General features: G+C 32.7%; 12 protein-coding genes and 3 pseudogenes across 15 annotated transcripts, besides 4 other annotated features; 9 read left to right on the top strand and 6 right to left on the bottom strand.

Annotated features, from left to right (window-relative positions):
- Positions 1 to 1,369: part of a mobile genetic element that runs on past the window's edge.
- Position 1,370: 1 nt separating this feature from the next.
- Positions 1,371 to 2,301: a mobile genetic element.
- A 1,621-nt stretch (positions 2,302 to 3,922) lies between these two features.
- Positions 3,923 to 24,561: part of a mobile genetic element that runs on past the window's edge.
- On the bottom strand, positions 4,554 to 5,081 carry TVAGG3_0723670 (protein of unknown function, DUF4107 family; the record flags this gene model as incomplete). The annotated part of the gene is made up of 1 exon (XM_001302057.1): positions 4,554 to 5,081. One exon carries the CDS (start codon positions 5,079 to 5,081, stop codon positions 4,554 to 4,556), a length of 528 nt encoding a protein of 175 aa, XP_001302058.1.
- Positions 5,307 to 6,188, bottom strand: TVAGG3_0723660 (uncharacterized protein; the record flags this gene model as incomplete). Its single annotated transcript, XM_001302058.1, has 1 exon — positions 5,307 to 6,188. One exon carries the CDS (start codon positions 6,186 to 6,188, stop codon positions 5,307 to 5,309), a length of 882 nt encoding a protein of 293 aa, XP_001302059.1.
- Positions 6,215 to 9,320: a mobile genetic element.
- On the top strand, positions 9,351 to 10,226 carry TVAGG3_0723640 (protein of unknown function, DUF4106 family; the record flags this gene model as incomplete). Its single annotated transcript, XM_051244234.1, has 1 exon — positions 9,351 to 10,226. The coding sequence occupies one exon, from the start codon at positions 9,351 to 9,353 to the stop codon at positions 10,224 to 10,226; it is 876 nt and encodes a 291-aa protein (XP_051090821.1).
- On the top strand, positions 10,626 to 11,240 carry TVAGG3_0723630 (uncharacterized protein; the record flags this gene model as incomplete). The annotated part of the gene is made up of 1 exon (XM_051244233.1): positions 10,626 to 11,240. The coding sequence occupies one exon, from the start codon at positions 10,626 to 10,628 to the stop codon at positions 11,238 to 11,240; it is 615 nt and encodes a 204-aa protein (XP_051090820.1).
- TVAGG3_0723620 (uncharacterized protein) lies at positions 11,437 to 12,213 on the bottom strand (the record flags this gene model as incomplete). The annotated part of the gene is made up of 1 exon (XM_051244232.1): positions 11,437 to 12,213. The coding sequence occupies one exon, from the start codon at positions 12,211 to 12,213 to the stop codon at positions 11,437 to 11,439; it is 777 nt and encodes a 258-aa protein (XP_051090819.1).
- Positions 12,993 to 13,820, top strand: TVAGG3_0723610 (uncharacterized protein; the record flags this gene model as incomplete). Its single annotated transcript, XM_051244231.1, has 1 exon — positions 12,993 to 13,820. A coding segment is annotated over one exon (828 nt), but the record flags the coding sequence as incomplete, so codon positions are not given.
- TVAGG3_0723600 (integrase core domain containing protein family) lies at positions 15,815 to 16,366 on the top strand (the record flags this gene model as incomplete). The annotated part of the gene is made up of 1 exon (XM_051244230.1): positions 15,815 to 16,366. The coding sequence occupies one exon, from the start codon at positions 15,815 to 15,817 to the stop codon at positions 16,364 to 16,366; it is 552 nt and encodes a 183-aa protein (XP_051090817.1).
- On the top strand, positions 16,635 to 17,596 carry TVAGG3_0723590 (annotated as a pseudogene). The gene has a single exon. A coding segment is annotated over exon 1 (962 nt).
- On the top strand, positions 17,758 to 18,369 carry TVAGG3_0723580 (organellar and viral DNA polymerase type B; the record flags this gene model as incomplete). The annotated part of the gene is made up of 1 exon (XM_001308314.1): positions 17,758 to 18,369. The coding sequence occupies one exon, from the start codon at positions 17,758 to 17,760 to the stop codon at positions 18,367 to 18,369; it is 612 nt and encodes a 203-aa protein (XP_001308315.1).
- On the bottom strand, positions 18,770 to 19,189 carry TVAGG3_0723570 (uncharacterized protein; the record flags this gene model as incomplete). Its single annotated transcript, XM_051244229.1, has 1 exon — positions 18,770 to 19,189. A coding segment is annotated over one exon (420 nt), but the record flags the coding sequence as incomplete, so codon positions are not given.
- TVAGG3_0723560 (KilA, N-terminal/APSES-type HTH, DNA-binding family) lies at positions 19,252 to 20,079 on the top strand (the record flags this gene model as incomplete). Its single annotated transcript, XM_051244228.1, has 1 exon — positions 19,252 to 20,079. One exon carries the CDS (start codon positions 19,252 to 19,254, stop codon positions 20,077 to 20,079), a length of 828 nt encoding a protein of 275 aa, XP_051090815.1.
- TVAGG3_0723550 lies at positions 20,171 to 22,792 on the top strand (annotated as a pseudogene). Its single transcript has one exon. A coding segment is annotated over exon 1 (2,622 nt).
- On the bottom strand, positions 22,914 to 23,771 carry TVAGG3_0723540 (uncharacterized protein; the record flags this gene model as incomplete). The annotated part of the gene is made up of 1 exon (XM_001308313.1): positions 22,914 to 23,771. One exon carries the CDS (start codon positions 23,769 to 23,771, stop codon positions 22,914 to 22,916), a length of 858 nt encoding a protein of 285 aa, XP_001308314.1.
- On the bottom strand, positions 23,796 to 24,056 carry TVAGG3_0723530 (uncharacterized protein; the record flags this gene model as incomplete). The annotated part of the gene is made up of 1 exon (XM_001308312.1): positions 23,796 to 24,056. The coding sequence occupies one exon, from the start codon at positions 24,054 to 24,056 to the stop codon at positions 23,796 to 23,798; it is 261 nt and encodes an 86-aa protein (XP_001308313.1).
- TVAGG3_0723520 lies at positions 24,104 to 24,534 on the top strand (annotated as a pseudogene). The gene has a single exon. A coding segment is annotated over exon 1 (431 nt).

Raw genomic sequence — 24,561 nt, 5'->3', positions numbered from 1 at the left:
AATATACAACTAAAATGTCAGTTTTAAAAAATTTAAAAATTATATTAAAACAATAGTCATTGAGGATGGTTAATTGCAAAAACTCAAGAAACTATCATTATCTCTCTTTGCTTAACACATCTACAACTGGAAACATCATTCCAAATGAAGTTCCTCAGTCTCGTCAAAATTTCTCTCTCATCTACAACAAGCTTAACTCAAAACTCAAGAAACTATCATTATCTCTCTTTGCTTAACACATCTACAACTGGAAACATCATTCCAAATGTTGCATTCAAGAATCCTATTATTATTCTTTCTTTCAATCTTTTATATTTACTCTTTAAATTCTAATATAATATAAATTCTTCATTTCCTTTGTTTAAACTTTTTTCATTTTAATACCATTTTATCAGATAGTAATTTTTGTTTTTCTCTGACCAAAAATCTTCTCAATTTAACTCCACCTTCACAAAAATTCATTGAGTTCTCTCAAAATTCTTGTATTTTTGGTATACTTAAAGTATCATCTTCAAATATTTTTTTGGAGAAAATTGACTTTGCATAATATCGTAATACTTTTTAAGGCAGATAGATTTACCGTAAGTTGAAGAACTTTTAATTTGAACAGAAATTATTCAACAAATATTCTTTTTATTTGATCAAGATACGTATACCAATATGATCTACTTGCTAGGGATATGTAGATCACGTTCAGAATTTGCCAAGTTTGGTGAATATCTATGGGATTAGGGACATCTATTTAATTTAAGAACTAAAAATTAGCATAGGCGTATTATGCTGTTACTGAAATATATTTTGGATGTATAAATTTTTACTTAATACTCTTTTATTGTTATCATTTTTAAAGATTTTTTATTATGAGCAAAAAAATGGCAAGACAATAATATATTGTACATGCAATTTATTATTACTGAATAAATTTATCAATCAAATTTGATCACATACAATTTTTACAGATAAATACATTATCTCAAAAAATATCTATATATTAGTATATGTTACACGAAATGTAATAAAATGTATTACTTTGGTTTATCAATTTATAAATAAGAATGAAAATTTGTTATAGCTTTGTTCCAATATTTATTTTTATATATTTAAGTTATCCATTTTACTGTTTTCATTCATATTTATAACAAAATTAGAGTCCTTACATTATTTATCTTATTTCAATAGTGATAAAAATCAACTATATTTTGTAAGATCTTAAAAAGTGACAAAAATGGAAAACTACATTAAATTTATTTATAAGGATACAAAATTATATGTCATTCCACCAAGAGCGGTTAAAGCATTAACACTTTATTTATATATATCTCACAAGCTAAGTTTACCTCTAAACACATTCGAATTAACAACAAATAACTACATCATACTGGGATTTATTCCTTATTCATCTAGTTATTATAAGATTTACAACCCCATGAAAATTTAAAATTTTGTCAAAAATAGTGAATGTACCTTTTTTCTAACACAACTATCAATAAATTGTAATATCATTATACTATATATTAATATGAATTTTTATAGAAAAGCTTTATTTTTTTTCTCAATTTTTAATTTCATTTCAGTCTCTAAACTTTCTTACTATGTAAAAACGTATTATTATAGTAATAAAATAAAATACATGTTTATTCGATCTCGTATTTCAAAAAAATAAAATTACTTATATAAAAAGATTCTCTTTAGTCAACTTTCTTTTTGAATCTCTAATAAGTTTTTACTGTTGCTTCTATATATTAAGTATTGATTCTTGTAGTAAAGAAAATCCGGAACGTTTATTTATTAGAATACTCGAACTTTGACTTACATATTACTAATTGTAATTATTTTCAAGAGCTATTTCTATTACTCCTACTTGTTCGGCTTAAAATCTGCTATATTGTTAAGATAAACTAAGTCTAAATTTTGAACCATTTTTTGAAGTTTAAAGTGTAATACATATCGATTTTTTATCCGAATTTAAGAATTGCTTCAAAGTTTTAGCGTGAAATCGTGCATTTTTTCTAATGAAATTGTTATTATAAGATAAGCAATCTGAGTTTTTTTGAATAATATGTCACTACACATGATAGAGCGTTACGTGCTGAAAAGTTACGCTTCGTTCTGAAAGTGGTAATGAAGTTTTATTAGAATTCATCAAAAAAACGTATGAAAATAATCGTATGTCAAAATGTGAGCACTTCTCAAAATTTGCTCACATTTTGACTATTTTTGTGAGATCTTCCTCACAATTTTTTTGACAAACGTACAAAAAAGTGCCAAAATGTGAGCAAATGTGAGCAATTTTTATATCTCGTATTTCTCTGATTTATTGATATTATAATCTAAAATAGCTTTGAAAACAGAATTTGATTGATCAGAAATGAACTGGAAATTTGAGGCTATCTGACAATAATCATTTGACATGTAAATATTGTCAAAATATTGTCCATTTGAATACTGTCCCATAATTGTGTTTTGCATGAAAGCCAATACTAAAAGTTGACCTTTTAATGAAGCATTGATAATAAAATCAGCTTTGGCATCTGCGCAAACAGTCATTAATGATTGTGTTGTGATCAATTCTTTGGCCATTTCATAGATATCGAAATCCATAGCTTGAGAAGCCAAACTATTTAATAAATCACCTAAATAATCTTTTGAATATTTGATACAGACAAAATTCTTCATTTCAAGGGATAATTCACTAGGAACTAATATTGTAACTGTTGACTTATCGATACTTATATCTCCAAGAATTTCTTCATTGTCAACATATCGATTTGTATCTTGAGCAAATTTAGATAATGTATAAACATTAGAATAAATGTTATAAAATACTGAATAACCTGCTAAACTCAAATCTTCATATGATCCTCTCATCCAACTGAGTTCCTTGTTCAAATATATAGTGAATCCAACAAAGAAAAACAATATAACAATAAAATTAATCAATGACAAAATACCTGTCAATTTTGATTCAATTGGCAAACCGTCTTTTATAGAATGATTAAAAGCCAATCTTAATTTACTATCTCTTATTAATTTCTTGCATGCAACTTCTTGTCTTTCAACATCCATTGAGAAGCTATCAACAGAAGAATGGTTAGATTTATTGGAACTTGATGATGTTTTACTTGTTCCATCATTTCTTTTTATGATCTTTTTACCTTTTGTATCTAAAATGTTTTGTTTTAGATATAAAGGGAATTTATTAACCATTGATCTAAAAGAAGTATCAACGAAAAAGTTCTTTCCATCACCAATTGTATCTGGTCTAATTGTTTCGATTGCAGCACTATCGAAATCACATTTGCATTCAACTAAAAAATTGGCATATTCATTACGAATTCTTACATTATTTGGATTGTTTTGTAATGCAGATTTAAAGAATGAATTAACATTATCAACTTTGGAAGCCATGGAACTTAAGAATGAATTCTTACAAGTATTTTTATCCCAAAATGATCTGATTGATGATTTACAACCTTCATTCATTGCTTTTAATTTTGAAATCATTTCTAAAGTATCTTTTGAGTCAGAAACTAATCTTCTCATTTTGATTCTATAGACTTGATAAACAAGGAATCTTTCAACAATTGAGAGATTTCGTTTTAATATAACTTTCTTGTAACAAACTTCCATTTTGCGGCTTTCTGATGGGAAAAATGTGACAACTTGTAAAAGTAATGAAATTAATTCATCCATTTCTGAAGAATTCATGATATAATCTAACAAAGAATCATCAAATAATAGATCACATGCTTGTGATAAACCAACAAGAACATACATTGATAGTTTTGATGCTGAATTTAGTTTTAATTGTGTTAAATATTCTTGAACATCATCTGTTGTTACGTTCTTTGCTGATAACTCTTTCTTTATAATATCGAATCTCTTCTTGTATATGAAATAGAAGATGAAATGGAATAAAAATAGTTAGTATACAAGTCTTGGGTATGGTGGCACTGCGTTCCACCTTACCCAATACTTGTGAATTTGACACTTTACAAAACCGTTAACGTATATTTTACAACATGAACGCAAAAAATAACTTAACCTTAAATATTTACAAAGCCGCCAACAATTTCACCTCACTATCGTTCTCACTAACAACTTCACTAATGTTCTCATAAATTTTCCTCAATATCTTCATCATCAGTGTTAACCCTATTGTAGTCATACTTGAAGCCATAAACTTTCTCTAACTTCTTAACGTACAATTTACATAACTTACCTTCGTCATCGTATGGTTTAATGATATAACTATTTCTATCTTTATAAACAGTCAATGAAAAGTCAACTGGTCTCGGATGTATTTGAAAGAACATGTTATGCTCAGGAAGGAAGAATAAATGTTTAAATGTATGTTTGTTATATGTTTTGATTTGTATGAGTTGTTTTGTTCTGTCATTACATCCAAATAAAATAAAAATAATTTTAAAAATAAAATAAAAAATAAATGATATCACCACCCTCACACGTATGAAAACATAGCACAAAAATAAATTTAGGTGAAGTGGTGAGATCTCACCTCTTTTTTCACCTCTTTTTTCACCCTGTTGAATTCATTGCTTTATAACTCTCTTCCTTGGTTTCTTTTTAGTTGCTTTCTTCACGTCTGTCTCCAACTTGACTGTCTTTCTTCTTCGTCCATAATGATACCAATTACTTCCACCAGTCAATGGGTCAAATGGTCGTTCATAAGGGTTTCCATACATTCCATAAGGTCCGTATGGATAAACCGCTGGTGGAGAAGAAACATTTTCTTTAGTTCCATCGAATCTATTTAAATGCATTGTTTCACCTTTCATCTGGTCATTAAAGTCTTTTGCGTGTTTTGCAAACTCATCGTCCTTTCCTAAAGCATTTTCTGACTCAGTCGCAACCAAATTGGATGCTTTATTTATGAGCCCTATTTTATTTAATCTTAACTTCTTTGCAACCCAGCCTCCTATCTTTCCTTTATTTGCATCTAATGTCTTTGAAACCCTTCCTCCACTCATTTTATTTACTGCGTCATAAGCTCCAAGTGCTTTTGCTCCAAATGCTAATGCTTTTGTTCCCATTGCGCCTAAAGCTGCCCAAGCTACCATTTACCCCATATTAAAATCATCTCTTTTCAATATTATCTCATAAAAGTTCTCGTTACTGGAGAAAGTCAATGAAACATAAACATTCTCACGGGCTTCACTCTCACCGCTTTGCGGTCTATCTAACTTCTTTCTTATCTCATCTATTCGCTTCAAAATGTCTGAACAATTGCTAACATCTTCTACAACAGTTATTTCATCATGAACGACCTTTAAGAACAAGCTCATTTAATATGCAATTAAAATCATTTCAATAATGAGTCCATCCTTTCCATCTTTAGGTAGCACAACATCTTTCATTGAAGAAGGTTCGACAAGTCTTATGTTAAACTTACTGACAAAGTTTGTTATACTATAATGCTTCGGTGGCGAATACATGTAGTTTGAAAGACATAATATAGATTCTTCAGCAAATTCACTTATACTGGATTTTATAACAATGTTCTCACGAGACCAAACGCCACCAATTGACAATCTTGTAAGCAATCCTGCTGAGCCTTCAACTGTAAACGTCGATGGTAACATTCCACGAAGGTCATCTATTGACATCTTTGAGTCACTGAATTTAAATATTTTCTTAAAGCAATCGTCATTATCTAACCATGCAATAGCTTTGAAGTTTTCATTCGAATATACATCTGCTTCATTAAATGTAAAACCTGACTTCTTTGCAGAGATGACTTTAAAATCTATTGAGTTTGTTTCAAAATTATATGCTATGGTAACTTCTGAAGGTAATGGATGTCCTTCTGCTATAAGTTGTTCTTTCAATACCATTTGAAGCTTTGTGTTAAAAACTTTCATGTCATCTCCTGTATCTAAGTTCACATACACAGCAACAGGGAAACTATCTTGCTTCTTTGTTTCATCATTATATCTCAAAACATTAAAGTTCTTCAATAATATTGTTCTTCCTGCTGGAATACTTCGAACCTGTCTGATTTCAATAGCTTTCTCACCTCCTACATACTCTACCCAGTGTCTTGGATATTCATAAGTATACTGACTTTCTTGAATTTTGGTTGGTTTCATCATAACGTGTTCATAGTATATCTTTATACTCTTGTCAGTTAGACTCGGTGCTATGTTCTGAATATTTCTGACTTGCATTTTTAATGGAGATAAAATGAAGCATTTAGAGATGTGAAAACTTAAATTTTATAATCCCTGGGATGCACTTTCTTCGATTTTTTTAAAATTTTTGGGATAAATTTTGACATCTTTTTTTTGCTGGCGACCCCCCACCCGTTCACAAAAAAAATATCGAGCGAAGGGGGGTCGCCAGCAAAAATCGAAATTTTTTTTGGTGAACGGGGGGTCGCCAGCGAGAACCTTAAAAATAAACTTCAGAAAAAAAAATCTAAAAAGAAAAAAACGAAAAGGCCCCGGGGTCGAACTGGGGAACTTAAGGCTTATACTATGACTCTTACCACTGAACTATATTATCTGTGGATCGGTGCTTTATAAATTGTAAATATAAAGATTATCATAACGAATTAAAATATAAAATAATAAATATTACTCTTATATATTATTAGATTTTAAATTACAAAATAATAATAACAAAAAAAAATATTCATGACCGGAGGTTTTAATTAATGTTTAATGAAAGAGAACGATTCATTATAAATTATTGAATGTTAAATTGTTGTAAAAACACATTGAAATATTTGTGAAGAAAATGGCTATTTAATATTGAAAAATAAATAATAACAAAATGTTTATTTCATTTAGTTGCCATTAAGATATGACGGCTATTTAACAAGTTTTTCTTGGATCTTAACCGCCTAACGTTCAAAATTAACCTTTGTGCTTTGATATTACGTTCACATGTTGCCTCCGAAGGAGATGAACATAACAAGCGTAATGCTATTTCCGCAAGGATGGATTTTTCTCCAATTCTATGCGAGATCTCTTCCCAAGCATAATTTTGTGCCTCGTCCATCAGATCGTTCTCAAAGATGTCTGATTCCTTATTGATGAACGTATTATATAACGAGAGTACAAGCGTTTTTTGTCTTTCGTTCAATCGGAATTGAACCAAAATGCGCTTGAGGTAATCTTTAGCTGCTGTTAGATCATTTTCGGCAGTCTGATGATTATCCTCGCGTACATCTTGCAATGTAAGCCTAAGTTGATCATCAGATTCGACAATTCTACGAAATGTGCCTTCATCTGTTACATCAATTACAGCGTTTGTGTTACCTTCCTCAAAAATAGAATCCATGTAAATGTCCTGTAAATCTTCTGCCGGATCTTTATCAGGAATATGCTCACTTTGAAAGGAACTCAAGGGATCGGCCAAATCTTCTACTTCTTCGTTTTTAACAAACTTTCTATGGAAGTAGAACCTTCCTCTCGGCGTGAGAGAGAATGCCAAACACCATAGCCCACCAAAGTCAGAGTCCAAGGTATAGCTATCCAATGAAGATGCCAAGATGGATCCGAATGCATTATGCAAATTGGATGTCAAAAGATTGAGAGCTGATATGGCTTTACGAAGCCAAATGTAACAATTTGCCAACAATGCCTTATCCGATTCGAATACTAAGATTAGCTTTTTAAGAACAGCTAAACAATCTTTCAATTGTACGATTTTATCGTGATCTACATTTATATATTGCTTGATTTTGTTTTCGTACTTAAGAATAAAAGACACATATATTATAGTCATATATCCATCTGGTGGATACATGTGTGGACATTGTGCACCTATATCGTCAGCATGAATGCGACAAAGTTCTGCAATTCTGTGCACATCCTTTACTAAACTTTGTAACTGGTTGTTCTTCCAGCAATAATATGAATGCTGTTGTGGATTCTGTGACACAAACAGGGAATAAGCAATATCTTGTAGTATTTTGGATCTCTGTCATGATAGAATGAATCATTCCAAGTATCTTTGAAGCATTTTAACTGTGCTGGTCCTCCGTCAACTACCACACTACCTATCTTGACTTTCCTAATGTCAATTCTGTTAAATCCTGCTGTTATTGCGGATTTATAATCCTGACTTGTCTGGCCATCCTTCATATCTATCGCCTCTACTGGGTATGGATTCATTTGCTCCAACGGATTTGTTAAGACAAAATCAAGATTGTGGTAAATCATGTGTCTTGCCTTCATCGATGGCGACACAAGTGTATGCTTTTTTGGCGAATTCGAGAACTTTAGCAAGGTGTATGCTGTTAGCAATAGCAATCATTCTATTTCGGATCTCATCACGTGTAATAGGCTTATATAATTTGTCAGCAAGTTTTCCGGATTGATATTAGCTGACTGAAGTTGTTTGTATTTGTTCATCATTTGATATATTGTGAACATAATGAAATCTTTGCAACATGCGTGAATTCTGGGGATGCAAATGTGTCTAAGGCAAGGTTGAATTACCGGTAAAAATGGTCATTTCATCGTATACATTCGATAAATCCAACATTGGATCATTTGACTGTTTACCTTTATTGTAGTAGTCAAGTAATGTTTTGCTGCGATAATGCTTCTCCGGCCTGACATGTGTGAACATGAGTCTTAAGCCAGTTTTTATAATGATCCTCCCTTTTGTTCTTGTATTGAACACCGGCAAACTACGCCATCAGTCGTGTCACAAGTTCATTGCATTTTACATACCACTTGGGACTACCTTCATGTTTATATCGCATGTAAACATGTTGTTTCGTTTCAAGATCGGATATGTTGTGAACCCCGACTTCTTTCATTAATGAAGTGATTTCTTAAGTTGAATAAAAACAAATTTGATTGAAATTCATACAAAATTTTTTTTATCATTATTATTTAAGATGCTTTTTTATGTTGAATTGTTAATTTTTTTATTTCCACCTGGGATATTTTGAATTGGGCTAGCCCAACCCACCTCTCAATTTTCTCTCAATTGGGCAATGGGGATCCCATAAAATGTATTGTAACAAAATTTTACATGCATAATATAGTACAATTAAACAACATTCTAAAAATATTAAATTCACATCATTTACTTGAAGATTTATATTTTCAACAAAAAATTAATACAATAATTACATTAAATTGAGGAGATTTATAATAATTATTATAAATTAAAATATTATTACTCATTAATTTGTTGAAATATTGCATTTTAGTGGTAAAAATTAAAATTTAAGTTTACATGTAGAAAAAAAATTTTAAATTCCAAAAAAATTCAATTGGGATAACGATAGGGACAAAAATTTAGAATCCCCATATGCTTGGGATAAAATCACATGAATAAAGCATTTAATACATGACGTAGATGAAGACATGAATGAAACTACAGACAAACTTAACTCTTCTCTTATTCTTCCTTTCAGCAAAGATTATGAATTCTGTTCAAATGGTGTGTATTTCTATTGTGGAAAGATGGGTTCAGGTAAGACATTTAACCTCATTCGTCATATACTCATAACAGAGCGTTTAGGAAACGACTCTTACTATGACCAAATCATTATATCAGCAACTTCAGACTCTATGGATTCAACAGCGAAAACATTCATGAGTAAAGTTCAAGCATCTGTCGTTAAAGTTCCAGATAGCGAACTCATTGAATTTCTTCAACGTTACATTCGACGTAAGAGAAAATATTATGCTATTGTAGAGTTCATACAGTCAGGAATGCAAAAGACTTCAGAAGAGATGGAAAGAATTATTGACAAACACCACTTACGTCAGTACTCAGGAGTTTACGATATGAAACGACTGACAAACTACATTCTATCAAAACTTTCAAAATACCCCTTCAAAAAGTATCCTTCAAACACTCTGCTCGTTTGTGACGACTTCGCCGGAAAAGGTTTAGTGTCAAAGCCTGACTCACCATTAGCTAACATCATAACTAAAGTCAGACATTACCATTTAACTGTAGCAATACTTATGCAAACATGGCGTTTCCTTGCTTTAAACATAAAACGTCTCATAACTGACTTCGTTATCTTTCAAGGTTTCTCACGCTATGATATTGAACTCATTTGGAAACAGTCAGGTATAACATTACCTTTTGAAGAAATTTGGGAAGCATATAAGTCTCTCATCTCTCCTCGTTCATACCTTGAGATTCATATCATGACTAATACCATTAAAGTCAAAAATATTCCATGGGAACGACCAACATTTTTTAAATCTTATGCTTTAATTGACTGATGGTAAACAAATTCCATGCATCTCTGTCGCCATTTCTGTTAATATTTTTGCTGTCATTCATATCATCCACTTCCCCATCCGTTAGCTTTTGAGGATATGCGTTAGAATAGCTGTTCTTAAATGAAGGCTTTTCACCTTTGAGAGCATAAACTCTATAACTTTCTGCATACTTTATGTTTGAACCTCCTGAGCCATCATTGACATAAATTTTTATAGGCTTCCACCCTTTGTTCATATTCCTGCTTCTTCCCTTTGCTCTTTTGTTCAGTAGTTCTACATCTTTATACACAGCTCCTGTCTCAGTGAATTCAACAATATTTCATTCGTTAGCTTTACATTCAAACCCTTGTCGAGTATATGTTCATTTCATACATATAAAAGGTTTTTATTCTATATGAAATGAGAAGCAAATCCATCTTAGCTGGTGCCGTTAATGTTCCAATTGAACCAACATCAAATGTTGACTCACGAACGACAAACAATATTGTCATAAAGAACTATAGTTCGGAGTGTTTGAAAGAAAAAGAACCAGATCTTAAGTCGGTGAATTTAAACACAACTTCAAACGCTAACGCTACATCAGATGTTAAGTTAGAGTATCCACCACTGGACCAAGTTCTTTCAAGAGAAGCCAACGACAACCCTTACACAAATGTTCAAACAAATCCTTCAGATAACGTAGACCATTACCTTCTTCAGTTATACCAAACAATTTTACTCAAAGACGATAAGAAGCTTTTGACAAATCTTATAAGTAAGAACCAAATAATTCTAACAAAGGAGGACCTTGAAAATATTATATCACGAATAACAGGAAAGCAATGTGTCATTGACTATCTCGACCCTGAAATCGAATGCTGTGGTCAAACTCCAATATTCATGAAAATAGGTAACATCCGCATCATTGAAACACCAGGTACTCCAGGAGTTGAGTTTAAGTATAAATATTCGAACGAGTATACAAAACTATCTACTTACTATAAGCTTTGTTTGAAATATGTTTTAGTAAATTAAAGCAATTTGTAATATCTATCCAAAACTTCTTCAACAGTATCGAACTCATCTTCATAATGCAAACCTAATCTTATTGACTTGGTGCAGTTTTCACTAACACAATATTTTTCTGTTCTCTTGACTGACATAACTAACTCATTTGTTTCATCAAACAGCAACAACCAAAGTTCATGACCTAATACATAACATTCATACTTTATATTTTTAGCTCTGAGTTCTCTTGTAAGCTGTTGCATTTAATATTTTCTAAAAAGTCAACTTCAACAGTCATTCGCACTGGTGCCTTCAGTTCTACAGGCTCTCCTTGAAAGTCAACAAGTCTGAATTGCATGTCTTTCAAATTATGAGGACTAATGCGAACCCATTTACCTAAATGAGTTGCTATGACAGGAACGTTTGGAATGAACATTGAATTTACTTCATAACAGAAGGATTTATATTCTACTGAACCTTTACTATTAACTCCTGAAATACCTGTGACATTAGCTATTTTTGACTCAATGTACAAACAATTGCCATAACATACGTATGGAACAGATTTCATCTCAATCGTTTTGTCAACACTTTTCAAAGGAAATGTCATATGGTATGCTCCCAAAAGAAGTTGTACTCTATGACTCATTCTTGGTATCTTAAACTCTTTCGCATAACTGAACTTCAAAACTCCTGCAATAAGTTTAACATTCATTAAGTTTTCTCCGTTATCCTTGTTTATTGTAGTATTTATGAGAGCATTTAACACTCCAGCTAATGTTTCCATCTTATATTCTACATTATTGTGAAATCTTATTTCGTGCTTCTTTCCATCTATTTCAAGCTCCATGAAATCTGTTTCGTCAGTTATAACGAATGAAGCAATAGTATTAAAGTCAACCATTCTGAATGCAAGTGGCTCATTCTGTAGACCTAAGTTTGTTTGTAGTTTTACTGTCCCGTATTCGTTTGGGTCTGTACTTTGCAAATAGAACAACATTTTATTCTCATTAAAATATGAGTATAGCTGCATATGCGTATGAAGCTGACAGAGCTAAACGTTTATATTTTGGTCAATACTCTCTCACACTTACTGACAAATATATTGTTATCAGTGATGGAAATACCGAGAAATACATAACATGGAAGGACTATGAAAAGTTTGACCCCATTTTAACTCCATGCACTATGCCATTCATTGTAAATGGTGAAGTTGTCATGAAGAACGACACAACAGTATATAAGTCTGTTCATGAAGCGTTAGAATATATGTTGAATTATAATCCCGAAAGATTTGACCCAAGCACTACGCCATGTACAATGCCTTTTATTAAGGATGGTGAAATCGTAAGAGTTCCGGATTCAACGGTTTACACAGCTGTTCAAAACAGTTTACAAAACATTTTAGCGAATATCTTTAATTCAGAAACTACAGAAATAAAATTACCATATATAACAGATGCTAAAGAAATTAAATCAAAAACGACAACATTATTTACGTCACTTAATGATTTAATGACTTATATCATTAATATTCCTGCACCAACTATAGCATTTGATCCAAACTCGACGGTTTGCAGTGTACCTTTCATAAATGACAGTTCATTAATTACTTTAAGGGATTCGACAGTAAATGAATCATTAAAGGCGTCATTAATGAAAATCATTGATTTTAATTCATTCATGAATACATATAATTCATTCATTAATGTTTCATATGCTTCTAAAGAAGGTGAGCCAAAAACTATCGATAAAGCGGTGTATGAAATAAAAGCATCAACGACGAAATTGAATTCGTTAACTTTTGACGGTGATAGTTTCGTTAATGACATAACATCGGGGAAAACAATTTTAACGAAAGAATATTTAAAATCTCATGTTAGTGAGTTCGTTGAAATTGAAAAAGAAGGTGGAATTAAGTTCGATCCACTGAATTTCATTTTCAGCTTAGCGAATGCGGGTGTTAGTTTCGCTGAATGGACAACTATACAGAGTGAAATAAATGCAATATGGACGTTTTTGGGGTCAAAAGCGGGAATGGGTGAGCTTGTAAATGCTGCAAGAACATTAGGTGAAACAGGAAATTTTGTAGATGGTTTTAAAAGACTTGTTTCAAATGTTTTAACAAACACAAAGAAATTATTTAGATATACCGTACATAACGGACGGATTTTCGAACAGATAGCAACAAACCCTCCGGTTATGGCTGCGTTGATGATGGTTAGAGATATAAAACCACGTAACGACGGGAACGAAGAACATGAACAACAGGATACTGGTCGGGTTATTCGAGACATTAAAAACGTGTATCCTGAAGTTATTGATTTATTTAGAGGAGTTAATGATTCAATTTCAAAACATTCTATAACCCTCGATGAAGAGAATAAATTAACAGATTATATATTCGTCATTATTGCAGAATTAATGAAGAGAATAAATGAAAAAGGAATTGGTGATATCATTAATGTCAGCGATGTAATGATGAAAAGAAATTTTGACTCATTATTTACAAAACCGAAAACAGAATATAGTCTTTATGACGTAATTACCGAATTAATGAAAAAGATTAATGATAATAAGAGTTCTGGCGGAAGAGTTGAATTAGAAGTGAATGATGTTAATGAGAAATTAGCCGAAAAAGCAAACAAAAATGAGCTTTTAGCTCTGAGTGATAAAGTCAAGAACCACGTTCATTATATAACTTCAGACGAACAGATTATAACGAACTACCATGGATATTTAACACGAAGTGATGAAGCGAAGACAAAAAATGTTAATGAAAGAAGATATAAATACATTCGTGCTAAAGGTTATGACATAAGCTGTACTGTACAGTATGATGTAGCTAAAGCACCAGAAGCATTTGGTTATACCGGTGAAATTTATGCCTCTACTTTCAATGTTAACGGTGTATTAGTTGAACCAAGATTTACTTTGAGAGTTAAGTCAAAAATAACGTTTGAAGATGCTATTAAAAGTAAAGCTGACAAAGTTGAACTTGAAGCAACGAACAAAGTTTTGAAATCTCATAAACACAACATCTCCGATATAAATGAACTTCAAGCTACATTAGACAGTAAAGCCGACAAGAACCATACACATAAATCCTTCACTACTGTTAGAGCAGACGACATAATATTGAACTATACCCTTGGTTCAAGTGCACCTTTAGAGAATCCAAGTACAAGCGTAAAAGATACACTAAACAATTTAGATAACAGTTGCAGGAATATTGAAGGTCATGCCAGAAACTTTGAAGCACATGAACTACCAGCAATGTTAGATAAGAAAGCCGACAAAACTTATGTAGATGAAAATTATGCAAAGAAGTCGGAAGTAAATGCTGCGCTTAATGGAAAAGCCGATAAAGAGCACGTGCATGAAGAATTTCAAACAATCAAGATTAAAGAAATTAAGGCATGCATCGAAATAGTAACAAAAACAGGAAGAGACGGTGCAACTGTACAAGAACAAAGAATTTATCCTCCTACTTTTCCTAATGGTTTAATAACAAACAATATAAATATTGTAGAAGGCAATAAAACTATAAACGTTAAACATGAACTTCTAACAATGAAGGCCCAGATTCTTGAAACCATATATCCTATAGGCTCTATTTATACGTCAATGAACTCAACAAATCCGGCAAGTGTTTTAGGTTTTGGTACGTGGGAACAGATTGTAGATAAATTCCTCTATTGTGCGAACTCTTCAAAGCAAACAGGTGGTTCGAAGAAAATTAAAGAAGCAAACCTTCCACCGCACACTCATACAGGAACTACAAACACAACAGGTAGTCATTCACATTCAATAACAAAAAGAGGTTATACAAATCTTTGCAGCAGGTTCGGATAGACAGGGAATGCATAGATATGATATTTCAAGTGACCCAGTAGATTCAAGCGCAGGTATTTTCTGTGGAACCACAGGAAATCATTCACACACTTTCACAACAAATCCAACAGGGTCGGGTAAAGATTACATGCACCATTTGTGACTATATTCGCATGGTACCCGCGTTCAATGAACTCGCTTGAGCCTAGAATAAAATCTTTATTTTTACATAAATGAGCTTGAAAGAAGTATTCGAACAACATCCATGGAGGTCATTTAAGAAGTTCAATGAAGCTGCAAAGAGTTGGGGATTTACTAACAGAGCTGAAGTTAAAACGTTCGTTGACAAAAATGTTGTACATCAAACAAAAATAAACCCTTACGACTACTTTTTACCAATTTACTCCAACACTCCAGACGCATACCAATTTGACACTCTCATTCAAAGCAGAAAAGGAGGACATAAACCATTCCTCATCTTCATAAATGTTAACACTCGCAAAAGCTTTTGCGTATATAATGAGAAATAAAGGAACTCGTGAAGTGTTAAGAGTTTTACAAAAGTTTGTAGCAGAACATAACCAAGTACTTTAACATCAGACCAAGACAGTGCATACCTCAGCAACGAAATCACAGAATTTCTCATTAAGCATAACATAACTCACTACACTACTGAAGACCATAACCATAATATTTTAGGTATCATTAATCGCTTCATAAGAACGCTCAGAGATTTAAATCAAGAGCGAGACTTTACCGAAGAAACAATGAAACATTTTCTCGAAGTATATAATTCCTCAACAAATTCTACAACAGGACATACACCAAATTCAATGACACAACAACAAGAAGAAAAGTATATACAAAAGAAACGAAGCCAAACACAAAATATCAGAAATTCAACACAATTTACCCTCATTCCTGGTACAAAAGTTCGTGTAGTTCTTGACGACAAACCGTTGACAAAGAAACGTTTAAGGTTAAGTCGAAATTATTATATCGTAGACTCTACGCAAGGTAATGGATATCTTATAAAAGCTGCTGACGACTCTATTGCGTTTTATCCTCGTCATAAATTAGTCGAAAGTAGTAATGGCAAACTTGCTGAAACCATTGACGAAGCAAAGCGAGGAGTGGTTATTGAAATACTTAACTATAACATAAACGATGACACTTATAAAGTAAGATATGAAGGAGGCGTTGAAGATGTTATACCATCTAAGAACTTGAGAGAGTCAAAGTCAACACATCTGGGACCATTAGAGCGGGAGTACTGGAAAGACAAAAATAAGCCAGAAAGAATAAGAAAATTCTTCTAAACTTTTTCATTAGATGTAAATCAGACATGAACGAGAACAGTCATGATATCATTAATGGTACCATTTATTTTTGTCATAAATTTACACCAAAAATATATTTTAGGTGAAGAGGTGAGATCTCACCCGTTTTCTCACCTGTTTTCTCACCCTCGCCGCTAAGCGGCTCAGATTGCTTTTGCTTTCTCGTGAATTTTCATGAATTTCCTTAAGATAGAAAAAATAAAGTTAGTTTTATTTTTATTTATTTTTTTATTTTGTATGTAAAGATATGATTTCAACAATCGACACAACAGCAATTCAAGCCGCGAACGACAGGACTCTGTCCACAACAGCACCAAACTCGTTAGTTATGAATCCTACGTCAATGTTAGTAGAAATGAAAAACTTCATTCCTTCTTCATATACTTTCGAAACAAAAATCCAGAAGATAAAGCAAGAACTGTTAACAAGTAATTTAGACTGTACCGCACAGGATGAAGAAAATGAAGAATATCTTTATGACATGCAGGACCTCATCGACCATTTACCTAAACTACCTGAAATTCAGCAACAAAAACTAACCATTCCCGAATTTGACGAAATTGAAGTCAAAGCAACTGACTCGTAGAAATAAAGAAGTTCATACGAAAGGTAAACTATGAGTTTCTAGGATATCATTGCAACCATAAAGTTATGGACAAAGATTGCGACATGGTTTATAAAAATATTTCTGACCTTTACAAATCCGAAGAATTTAAGGCATACGATAACTTTGTTTCATTAGTTGCAAAATGTGTATGGCAGATAAGAGATAAAGATAGAAGAGGTAAGGTATGGAATGAACAGATAAAACCAGCAGCTTTTGAGATGAAGAGAGCAATTGACGCCTTAGTTGTTCTAGCTGGTTTTATTTCAATGTATAATGCAAAAATGAATCCGCAATGTTCAAAATGTAAAGCAGCAATGAGGAAATATAACTACTCAGTCAAAGAGATAGAAAGAATGCGAAACGACTATGCAGACTTAAAGAAAGAAGCAGAAAAGCCAGCAGAAGATAAAATGGATAATGTTGACATTTCTTAATAAAAACTATCCAACAGCAGAAGATTTCCTTCTGTCTGACGTCAAAAAGAAATATAAAGAGACTTTCGGCATGATTAAAACATTCGATGTACTAAAAGAAGAATAGAAGCTACGAAATTGTTTAGGATTTCAAATATACATCGTACAATTCATGTAAAACGCTTGTGAAAAAACAGGTGAGAAAACAGGTGAGAAAACGGGTGAGATCTCACCTCTTCACCTAAACATTATTTTTGCTGAAAAATGACCAAATTTCATGAATTTTCATAAAAGATAAAAAAAGTTAGTTTTATTTTTATTTATTTTTTTATCTTGTATGTAAGACAGTAATGTCAAACATTGAGTTTGAAACAGTTAGAAAGATTGACAATGACACCAAAGTGGTTAGAATTGGTGATTTAAACGTAAGATACTCAAAGAAATACAACAAATATTCTTTGTCAGACATTATATCTCCATCTGGAAAGAAAGCAAAGGACTGGGTTAGAATTGCTTCTACTCAGAAAATTTTGACAAGAAATCCTGAGCTTATGATATCGGTAAGATTCTATGGAACAAGAGCATATCTCATTGACAAAAGTCTTATACCAATAATTCTTCTATGGATTGACCCAGTTGTTGGATATAACTTCATAACTTATGGTTCATTCGACTCAGAACGTTGCAGTGAAGGCTTACTTTACATCGTTCAGAAACCGAAGGACTTCAATACAAAGAGATATAAGATAGGAAGAACATATAATATAACTCAAAGATATGACAGTACAGTCAATAGAGTCAAGGTTGTGTTCGTTAATGATATGAGAGCCGCAGAAACAGAACTACTCGAAAAGTTTGAGAAAATGTATGGTGCTCCCATAAAAGGTAAAGAAACGTTTGAAGTAGATGAGATAGATAAAGCTATAAAATTATTTGACGAAGTTGCTGAAAAATACATGTAAAGCGTTTATTTTTTGTCTTTTGTGAAAATTCATGAAATTTGGTCAAAGCTTCCACGAGAGAAAAGATTCCTCATTCTTCCTCATTCGCTAAGGATTCCAAAAATGAAAAAATCATTGATTTCGGCTGAGAAAAAACAGAAAAAACAGCAAAACCCTTCTTCCACGGGAACAAAGAAATAAAGAAGAAATAAAGTAAATTTTTTATTTATTCCCGTGGAAGATAGAGCACTTTTATGACACTTTTTATTCACGACAAACAAGACAAACAAAGAAAATAAGAAAATACGGCGCTGTCGCGGTTCGAACCACAGACCCTGACCCCTCCATAACACCACCTTAGACCACTGTGCTACGTAGCCTGTCGACATAAGATTTTATAAATTGCATATTTGACGTAAATTTATTTCCATCTGGCTTCCCACCGCATAAGATATTCATACGTGTTTGTAAGACATTCACAAAACTTCTTTTCTATTGCATCTAATCTTGCGTTATTTTTTTCAATAACTTGTCTGTATTCTTCATCATCTCCAGCAGTGTTTGGGTCTTCACGTTTAAAATATTCATTGTTAACCAATTTTTTATCTACAAATTTTATTAGTGTTTGATTCACTTCGTTATGATAACGGTCATATTCTTTCAATACGTAAGTGAAGACAAAATGCGTCGTACCTTCAATCTTAAAGCTTAAAGAACTTTCAACACAGTTTTGAGGGTCTGTCAGTGCGTCAATGAGATAGTATTCGAAGTCAGTCAATAATCTTTTTAAAGTCATTTCATACAGGATAAAATTTAATGTTGTGAAGAAATAGTGTTTATCTCAGAAAAAATAACGCTAATTTTATTTTTATTTATTTTTTTATCCGGAATATAAAGACAGATATGTCAACATCAGAGAACACAACAACTGCTATCGTTCATGAAGCCATTAATGAAGAATATGAATACATACAGTATAACAAACAATTGAGACTCATTCGTTCGGTCAAAGACGATATGTACCAGATGCAAAGTATAATGAATGCTCTTCGTTCTACAAAGCAAGCATATCATTGGTTTGAAAACCAACAGGCAAAAGAACTTTTAGAAGAATTTCCTCATATGATTGCTTCCCTCGGAAAACCGGGGGAAGAGATTCCGTACGAAAATCGCAAGAATTTGGCTCCTGGTTTGAAAGGTTATTATGTTCATAGACTTTTAGTAAATGCTGTAGCAATGTGGGCTTCACCTCGTTATGCTTGTTATATTTTCATGATGTTAGATGAACTATATAAAGCAGAACGTGGAGAGATGGAAAAGAAACTTCAAGCAAAAGATGAAGTCATTGAATCCAAAGACAAAAGCATACAGAAAAGAATACCACGTTCAGTACCAAAAGGAAAGGAAAAGAACTATAAGTATATGATTTACGCTGAAGAGTTGGAGAAAGAAGAAGATAGAGATATGGTTATGTTGCATTTAGTGAGAAGAAACAACAAGAGCTTTTATGACTTAGCTAAGATATATAAATCTGACAGAAACTGGTTCTATCGTGAAAACTTACCGATTTCAATGACACCGAATGAGCAAATAAAGGAAATTGTCAAAAATACTCTTCCTCAAACACACTATGATATTAAAGGTTGTACAATACTTACATTCAAAGAAGACTTAACATTACTGAAAGAAAAGATAACAGAATATTTCGACAACTTCAAAGAGGAAGAATGAAAAAAAATCTCGTCGGGTGCCACGTTAGGACCATAGTGGAGAAAACCATGATAACATTCAGGCTGGAGTAAATGAAGAAACTATTGACCACATGAGAGAAGTCATTCGTGTTAGAGACTTTCCTCAAAGTAAAGTACAAGAAATTTCTGACGCAACAGGTATAGCATTTAATGTTACCATTGGTTACTTCAATGACTCAAGATATAATGAAATAAAGAGATACATACCAAAAGAATGTGAAACTGTTCGAACTATTGACCTACTTCTTGTTGAAGACCACTACATGCTAAACGAAAGACTTCCAATGACAACATATTTCATTCGCAACTATATAGAAATCTTGAAGGAGTGTGGTGGAATGAACATTGAGAAACAGATGAAAATATATACAAAGAGAGAGAACAAATATGTAGTTCGTTATGATAGAACTACACCGCTATGGGATGTTATGAAAACATTGTGGAAGTGCAAATATTTCGAACCTATTTCTTATGGAGAACTTTTCACATATACGACTGACTTATATAAACAGAACCTTGCACCATTTAAAGATTTGACATATGCTCCAAAGTATTGTGTACAACTGAAGAAGAAAGCAGAGTCAAAAGAAGTAAATAAAAATAAGTGCAAGTTCATTCCTGAGCACGTTTTCTTTGCTGACTTTGAGTGTAGTACGATGGCTTTCATAAAGCTTTTAACATATGTTACGACAGTGAAGATGGTTCAGTGAGTGAAAGCATTTGGGGTCAGAACTGTGCAACAGAATTTTTGGAACGACTTCCTGACAAGAGTTTAATATATTTCCATAACCTCAGCTATGATATAAACTTCATCTTAAGACACATGACAGAAGTGAAAGGAACTCCCATCATTAAGGTTCACGAACAATGCAAATAACTGGCTTATATAAAGGAAGGGCAATTATTATAAAAGACTCTTACAGTGTTATAAATAAGAAGCTTAAACTATTTCCTGCTATGTTTAACTTACAAACAGGACCGAAAGAAGTATTTCCATATAACTACTACAGCAGTACTTTGTTAGCAAATGACAACAGAACTGGTGTCATTTCTGAAGCATGTAAGTTTATCCAGGATGCAGATACATTTATGAAAAACATAGATTCCATCAAAGGTTGCAGAATAGATGAAAACCACTTCGACTTAGAAAAATATAGCACATTTTATTGCAAACAAGATGTAAGAATTTTAAGAGAAGGTTTTGTAAAGTTCCGCAATGACTTATTGAAAGAGTTTGATTTAAACGTTTATGACTACGTTAGTATTTGTTCAATTGCTAACAAATTATTTGAGAACAGAGTGTACTTCCGAATGGAAATCTTTATGACCTCTCAAATAAACCAAGAGAATTTATTTCGAGATGCATTCAAGGTGGAAGATGTATGTTTGTCAGATAACATTAAACAAAAGAGCAAAAAGAAACTCATTGCTGACTTCGACGCTGTTTCATTATATCCATCAGCTATAGCAAGACTTTATACTTAGAAGGAATTCCAAAAGTATTGAAGGATGAGATGTTAAGCACAGAGTATCTCATGAGACATTTATTCGATGACGACCAAAAGGAACCCATTGGTGAAAAGTTTATGTCTGGCTTCTTTGTTCTCATTAAGATAACAGAGATTGGAATACATAGACACTTTCCTTTAATAGTTTGCGACCCTGAACTAAATCCAGAACTTAACGTTCCCAGAAGTTCAAACACTTGCTGTTTAATGTATGTTGACCATATAACATTACAAGACCTCATAAAATATCAAGGTGTCAAATGTGAAGTGTTGCAAGGATACTATTACGATGGAAACAGAGATTTGAGATTAAGAGATGAAGTTAAGAAATTGTTTGAGTTAAGGTTAAAGTATAAGAAAGAAGAAAACCCATTACAAGAAATTATAAAACTCATTCTGAACAGCATTTATGGCAAAACCATTTTATCTCCTATTGAGTCAAAAATAACCATAGTAGATGACAAAGATGCTATAAGATATGCTATAAGAAATTACAACCATATAGTGAAGTTCGAAGGTTTGGATGGTTCAGATAAAACTATTTTCAAGCTAACGAAAAGCATTTGCAGACACTTTAACTTCTGTCCACTTGGTGTTAATATTCTGTCTATGTCGAAGAGAATAATGAATGAAGTGTTTTGCACGATTGAAGACTTAGGAATGGACATCTTTTATAGTGATACCGACAGTATGCATCTCTACAATGAAGATATCCCTCGTTTAGCTGAAGAGTTTGAGAAACGTTATGGAAGAGTTCTCATTGGTAAAAACCTTGGTCAATTTCATAGCGACTTTGCAGAAATAACACCTGGAAAACAAAGTTTAGCATACAAGTCAATATTTTGTGGAAAGAAGACTTACATAGACTTACTCACGAATGATTTAAATGAAGTTGCATTTCACTGCAGAATGAAAGGCGTGAAGCAAGATGTTATTGCTTTAACCGCTAATGAAATGTTTCCTGAAGCTATACAATGCTATTACAATGAAGATAAAGGTTTAATGGTTCCGCAAGGAAAATTTGACAAAGACTCTGAGTTCAGTGTCATGAAACTTTATAAAGCACTTTATGACGGTCAAGAGACTGGATTTGACTTATGTAAGTCATGTCAACCTTGCTTTGAAGAGAAGTTTAACTTCTCAATAACGACTAAAACAAGCTTTATTCGTAAGTTGAAGTTCTGAGGTCATTTATTTTTGTCAGCAATGAGGTCATGAATGAGGTCAGCAATGAGGTCATGAATGAGGTCATTTATTTTTGTCAGCAATGAGGTCATTCGTGATAAAAATAAAGCTAGCGTAGATTTTACAATACTGCGATGGTAGAGTTTAAGAGTTGTGCTTCAATGTAGAGACAGTCCTTATGGTCTGGAGGCAAGAACACTGGACATTTATGGTCATGAGTGGAGAACATGTCTATCCAAAACTCACGATTGAAGCCAGTTAATTTATAGTATTTAGGGTTAGGAAGTGGTGTAGTTCTTGTATGACCAATGAACTCATTTTCAACTCCCTTACTTAAGTTTGAATATAATATAGCTTGCTTTCTATCCCAAATGCCAGGTGTTACAATCTTTGAAAATTCATTTTTCCTCGGAAGCATTGCATCATAATTGAAAACATTCTTGAAATCATCACTTGGTTCAGAGATTTGAAACCTTATACGTAATGGATTTTCTTTCTCTTTAGCTACTTCATTGAATGGTGAGAATACAACAAACTGACAGTCATGAGTTCCATCTTCATTTTCATTAAATTCATAATGAAAGTCTATAAGTTGTGGCTGACTACCTTCTTCTTTCAGTTGTGCAAGAAACTCACGTAAAGGCTGTAAAGTTTGTACTTCAATGTTGAACTTTTTCTCGAACATCTCATTAAATGAAATCATACATTCTTGTAAAGTTGTATCGTCTTTAAAGTATTTGTATATGTGAATGTTTTGGGCGCTTAAAGACTGTTCGTCATTTTCTATCTCGACTTGAAGTATAAAGTCAACCTTTCTGAAAGCACGTGTTATATACATAGATGTTATGCCAATGTACTTCTCTTCATTTATGTTCACAATCCAGTCTGTTGGAAACTTAAACGTTACTCTGTTCCCCTTTATTTTGACGTCAGGGTTTTCACTACTGAACGCAACAGATAAAGGTATTTGTCTATACATTTAATTCGGATAAAAATAAACCATTTACTCTTTCTTTGCTTCAGCTTCTTTAGCTTTTGCTTCAGCTTCTTCTCTAGCTTTTTTCGCCAGCAAACGTGGGTTCTTTTGTCTTCCAGCAGCTAATGCAGCAAGTTGTTTTTCACTAAGTTTTCTCTTTGGTCTCTCTGGCTTTTGTTCTTGTTTTTGTTCCTTCAGTTCGGATAAAATTTGCTCACGAATTTCTTTCTTCAAGGCTTCAACATCTATGACCCCTTGGGTCTTGTCCGTAGGGCTTGTCTGAGTCATTTGACTGCAGATAAAAAAAACAAAATTAAAACTTTAACCGATGTAAAATGAGCTTGTCAAAATCAGAGCGAGAGTCTATTATATTAAATGACGCAAGAGGAATACAACATCCTTTCTATTACGTAAGTCAGAGTAAAGATGGTAAAATATACGTAAGAAAAAGAAAGGTTCCATTAGCGAATGCAGAGAGCGACAACATTAAGGTGTATGGCAAGGGTGAAGTCCACGAAGCCCATATAAAACCTTCTGTTCAAACTGAGCCACCAATAGAACCAGAAGAAAAGAAGCCAGATGTACTTTCAATAACGAACCAAGAGCTTATTGCAAAGTTCGTGAATTTCATTGAAAAACAAACCGAGTCAAAGAACCTGACCCGCCAGTGAAAGAAGTTGAGACAAAAGAGAATGTACAGTTCATTGAAAATGTCAAGAAACAACTTCCACCACGAATGCCAAGAAGAAGAGTGAGAATAATGAAGTAAATAGATATTTTTATCCGAAGTAAA

This window comes from Trichomonas vaginalis, chromosome III (assembly GCF_026262505.1).
Source record: "Trichomonas vaginalis G3 chromosome III, whole genome shotgun sequence".
Taxonomy (NCBI): domain Eukaryota; phylum Parabasalia; order Trichomonadida; family Trichomonadidae; genus Trichomonas; species Trichomonas vaginalis.
The sequence above is the reverse complement of the archived record's forward strand: the minus strand, read 5'-3'. Positions and strand labels throughout refer to the sequence as shown.